Source organism: Rosa chinensis, chromosome 5 (genome assembly GCF_002994745.2).
Source record: "Rosa chinensis cultivar Old Blush chromosome 5, RchiOBHm-V2, whole genome shotgun sequence".
Classification (NCBI taxonomy): Eukaryota; Viridiplantae; Streptophyta; class Magnoliopsida; order Rosales; family Rosaceae; genus Rosa; species Rosa chinensis.
The window spans coordinates 57,959,613-57,965,042 of record NC_037092.1 but is presented as its reverse complement, the minus strand read 5'-3'; the positions used below and the strand labels follow the sequence as shown (position 1 = coordinate 57,965,042).

The window sequence follows — 5,430 nt, the reverse complement described above, 5'->3', positions numbered from 1 at the left end:
TGTGAATTCACCTTCTTCTAGGTTTGCCGGCTCCAAGTCACCACCAAAAGAAACCAAAACAACACTACTGCCATTTTCAACAATAGGTGTGAAAAAAACACCGGTAGAAGGAACATAAACTGACTCTGCCTGCATCAAAGTGTTTGGAGCTAGCCTCTAAAAGCCAGGTGGGACACTATCAAATGAAGAGACTTCGTCGGAAACTTGCTGAATATCCTGACAACCCTGAAACCTTTCTAACACCACATTAGTGTCATTAACTGCAAATGCTTGGTCAGCCAGCACGCACGACTTAATCCCTTGTGTGGGAGCTTCATTAGCCAAGCATGTCCCCACTTCCACAGAAGGCTGGGCAGGTAGACTATGAGTAGGGGGACCAGAAGTTCCCGCATGCCTTCTCCGCCGGTGACGAGTGGTTGAACGACCACAGGGAGGCTGAGTAGCCATGGTCACTTCATTATTAGCATAAACAACCACCCTGCACTTGTCGCCCAGATGGCCAACAAGGCCACAGTTGGAACATACACTTGGAAGAGTTTCATATTCCACACCCACTAAAACATGCTCACCATTTGCATGGGTAATTCGTAATTGTTGAAGAAGAGGCTGAGAAAGATCTACATCAACCAAAACCCGCGCATAGAGACCGACAGAACGATCAATAGTTCTAGGATCAAGTTTCATGGGAATTCCTATTCCTCTTGCTATTTCAAAGAGCGGCTGTTGCTCCCAAAACGCGAAGCCCAGGTCCCAAAGTCGAACCCAGACTTGCGCGAATGTATTTCTATAGGAAGAAGGAGAGAAACTTGGTGTCCATTTTATCAAACGCAGCAGCCCTTGTTGCAGCGTTGTTGTACCAAAAGCCCAAACTCTCTGCATATCTGCAACGGACTGAAATTGAAGCATGTAGAACCCTCTTCCCAAGGGTGAGACGGACCAATTATTCAACTTTGGCCACAAAGCTTTAAGCTGTGACGTCAACTCATGGGATTTCAGAGGTGGAGTTTTCGGTGGGAGGACAACCCGGCCAACCAAGTAGCTTTTACAATGCTCCAAACCACGGAGATAGGGGTCTTCAGAAATCTGAACTGAGACCACGCCATTGTCGAGAGTGGGTGGGGGCAGTTCGTCGATGTTGAAGTCAAGGGGAGGGGAGGGCGGCGCTGAAAGCAGGGAGGCAAAAGTAGGTTTTGGAGGAGGCTGAGGAAGCGCCATGCCTCCGCCGTGAAGGCAGGGTCGGCTAGGGTTTGGGTTTAGGGTTTTATTAATTATAACGACTTAAAATTGTGCATTTATTTTCAATCATCATATTCACTTAACATTTACATTACTTTAAAAAATCGTCCCTTATATGACCAACTAACCCTTTGAGAAAACTTAGGAACCGTGTGATCTCGATAAAAAATAATAATAATAATAATAATAATAAATTCTAGCTCATTATGTCGTAACTATGGAAAAACAAAACATAATTTTCACTTGTTTTTGTTTTTTTTTTTTTTTTCGAAAATGAAAATCTTGAAAACTCCCATCACCAATATAAGGGCTCAGACGGCATTTTAACAGTAGAAATCTGCTTTTCACTTTCATATCCTCCAGTCCGCAGCGGCGTCAAGGTCTCCCATTCGTGGTTGCTCGATTCCCGGCTACTCCCAATTTCACGTAAGCTTTCTTCTCCACCGATTCTTCTCGAATTTGTTTATCGAATCCGAAAACACCCGCCACTCAGATCTAGGGTTAATTGGCTGTTGTCTTCGTTTTCGTCCCAATTGGTTCATCCTGATTAAGCTGGGTATTTCATTTTCGTAAGGGATAGTTGTATTTTTCATAACTCTCTGGGATCGATTAGATGTTAGGGTGTCCTTTATTCTCGGTGGTGGTGTGCAAGTAATTTCTTTGATTCAATCTTGATGCGGTGTTCAGGGTTTTTCGGTTTGGTTGGGTTGATTCAATCTTTGGTTTGTTGATTGTGGATTGAGTGGTAAGGACTGGAGCTCGAGCTTAGTTGGGTTTGACTATTTCGAGGCGTTTTAGGCTGAGTGATATATAGAGGAAATACTGAATCTGGAGAATTGCATTGTTCATCAGTTTAAACCTGATTCCATCATATTTGGATTTCCTTCATTGTCTAAGAAATTGGCTTAAGTTAGTTTAATCAAAGTTTTGTATCAACTCATGCATATGATTTGCATTGTTTATCAGTTTATGAGATTCTTTCTTCCAGTTGACTGATTGGAAAGAGATTAATGGGTTTAATGTCAGACTATCAGCTTAGGATTGCATCGTTGTTGCATTCCTGCTACAACGGTATAGTATTCATCTTCGTCTATGGTTTTTATCTTGTCTCTGAGCTTACAATACCTACTGAAATTGGGTATTTATTAATTTATTCTATTTCTATGTGACGTCCTTGTGGCAGTCGTAACAAAGCAAGATTTTCTGTTTGTGTATTAACGAGACTTCTATTAAATGAAAGCATGTGATGGGAAGAGAAGCATGAAAACTTTGATTCTTTTTCTTTCTATTTCAATATTTTTTTTTTTTTTTGAAAATCTACTTAATTTTATTGTGCTTAGTCTTGGGATTATGTAGGAACTTTGTTGACAAGAGTGTTTGCTGTCATTCATTGACCTCAACTACCATTGTCCAACATGTAGCTCCCATCGTTCTTTCCAAAGATTAATGTAGTCACAGTGGTTGGAAGTCAATCTGAATCTTAAAGTTTCGTAATGATATTCTTAAACCATATATCACTTGAAATGGAATGGAGTTGGTGGAGGAAAAACATTGATAGCTTACTATCATCATTAGTTGAACAAAACTGCACCTGATAATTGCTCCATGACGATTGATATCTGTGCTTTACTGTGTGTTTTTTCTTATATCAAAGAAGTAAAAGAGTTGTGAATCTGAATGATTTAGTCAGATGCTTGTTATTTTTCCTTATAATTTTTTGTGTATATATCGTTTCTAGAATTGAGTCATTGTGTGCTGGTCATTTTTTTCTTTTTCTTTTTTTGTAATGAATTACATTTGGGCTGCATGGTGATTGTTCTAGTTCAATTTGGGTTCGTCCTTGTAAGTGTTTGAAAATGACTGTGAAGTAGACTTGTAGTTCACTCACAAATGCCACAGGTCTATAACTTCAAGGTATCAAATTTTTGTTGCGGTACAAAGTCTAAATTTTTTTGAACCTTGATGTGAAGTCATGTGTATCAAATAAGCACATTAGTAAATATAACATTATACCATATTGACAGCCTGGAGAAGAAGTTCTTGCTTCTTTTTTGAAGCTTCATTCCTGTGTTTAAATCTTACCTATCAGTGGACTTCTTCCTCTGCAGTTTAGGTTGCACTTTTTATATCAATTAAGAAAATCACTTATTATGGGAAAATGAAGGTTTCATATCTTAGTTTAATGGATGAGTCCTTATTTATCTCCCTTTCAATGTAAATTTGGAAGGATAATTGGAAGTTTTGGACTTGTAATAAAAAATAAAAATAAAATAGTGGAAGCTTTGGAGTGTTGGGGTAGCTTGGGGTACTTGGATTAGATAGCCTCTTTCGTGGTTATCGGCTTATAAGAGCCGTTGATCTTTTCATTTGGACCTCATCAATTAGGAACTGGAGCGTGTTATACACACACACACACACTTTTTTTTTGTCTTTTCCCCCCTTCCCTTTAAGAACATGCTTCTGAGAAATTGAATTTTTTTCTTTTGTCTTTGTATGTAATGTTTAATTCGTAACACAGGATGTCAGAAGCCCCATTTAGACCACGTGAGCATCTGGTGGAGAAGCAGAAATATTTCCAAAATGTCCACAAATACACATATCTAAAGGGACCATTTGATAAGGTCACCTCTGTCGCCATTCCAGCTGCTTTGGCTGCTACTTCTTTGTTTCTTATTGTAAGTTAATACTTCTCTTTTTCAGAGTATGAAAGTCCATCTATGAAGAAAGTTTAATTTCATTGTTTTTCTTGCCATTGAATCGTAATATCTTGTGTCATTTAATGCAGGGACGAGGTATCTACAACATGTCACATGGGATCGGGAAGAAGGAATGAGGCAGCACTGGAAAATGACCACTTGGCTGTAAATCGGAGTTTCAAAATATAAGTTCTTCCAGACTGTAGTGGTGTTTGTTTTCTTTGTTTGCTTCCTTAATAATTGCTTAGTAGCAGATTCTTTACTACCAATGAAAGGTGGATTTGTTTTTCTATCTTATTTTTAAAAGTTTGTTATTAAATTTCTGTTTTGTTATAAATACTGCATTTTCATGCAAGGCTTTTTCAGCTTCTTGTCTGAGGCGTCTTAAGCATTGGTTTGATTCTCAACATGCTTGTATTTGCTTGATGTGAATTGCCACGACTGTCTAGTTATCCTAGCACCTCACCCCATTCTTTTAATCTTTACTGGTTGGAGGTTTCATTTCTTGCGTGCACTATCTGAGTGGGTAGCAATAACATGTTGGCATGAAAGTAATATTCAGTGTTCTCGTTTCACATAATTTGAAGTCTGTATCATTAATCTATAGGGAAACGAGAGAGGCCAACAACGATTACCTCAACTTTGACCTCCCTGAATATATAATTGTGAAGATTCTGTGTTAGGTTGCCGGCCAAACTTGATTTGTTTCAGTTGTGTATCAAAATGATAGTGTAGTGTAAAAATGATAGCCAAAACTTTATTTGTTTCAATTGTGTATCAAAATGATAGTGTGGTATAACAATTTAAGACCTGCAATTTGGAAAAGCCAACTTCAAACCTGCATCTGAGTGGAGGACCATCAGTAGGGGACTCCTGTTTCTAAGCCCCTATGATTCAAACAAAATTTGAGGCTACGCTACTTAAAACTTTTTGCCAGGTAATTCTTTGGTCAGAAATCTCGCCATTCCATCTGACGAGAATATAACGAATGTGATGGCTTCGTGCAATGGATTGGTGGTTCTATGTAGTGATTATAAACACTTTTTTATTTGGAACTCATCAACTAGATTATTCCACAAAATTCCTGATTCAAATTTTGCTTCAGTAACATATGGCTATGACTGATAAGTAGTCACTAGTATATATGGTTTTGGTCTAGGGATAAAGAGGCCAGATCATTTATCTCCCCCTCTAGCTTGGCTCTGCTTGTAACTCTGGAGGTCCACGGATGGGACCTGCTGCTTTCTTTATAATGCAGCCATTGCAAAGTTGGGTTGGAAAATTACTACTGAATCAAACAACCGGAGGGTGGGTTTTTTTTTTTTGGTCAGAAAAACAACCGGAGGGTTTAGATTATGAAAAGAGAACATCTTGATAAAATTCTTTCTTCCAAGTTTAACATAAAACAGTCCTACTCCTTGGCCTGGAAAGGTGTTTTGGACTCACTCAGCGAATGAGATGCATTATTGGCAATTGGGAAAAGCATCATGGTAAGATT

The 5,430-nt window shown here is 38.6% G+C and overlaps 1 protein-coding gene across 1 annotated transcript; it reads left to right on the top strand.

The window, feature by feature from the left end:
* Positions 1-1,506: 1,506 nt before the first annotated feature.
* LOC112201712 lies at positions 1,507-4,358 on the top strand. Its single transcript, XM_024342622.2, has 3 exons — positions 1,507-1,662; positions 3,755-3,911; positions 4,022-4,358. Exons 2-3 carry the CDS (start codon positions 3,756-3,758, stop codon positions 4,067-4,069), a joined length of 204 nt encoding a protein of 67 aa, XP_024198390.1. The 5' UTR covers positions 1,507-1,662; position 3,755; the 3' UTR covers positions 4,070-4,358.
* Positions 4,359-5,430: the final 1,072 nt, after the last annotated feature.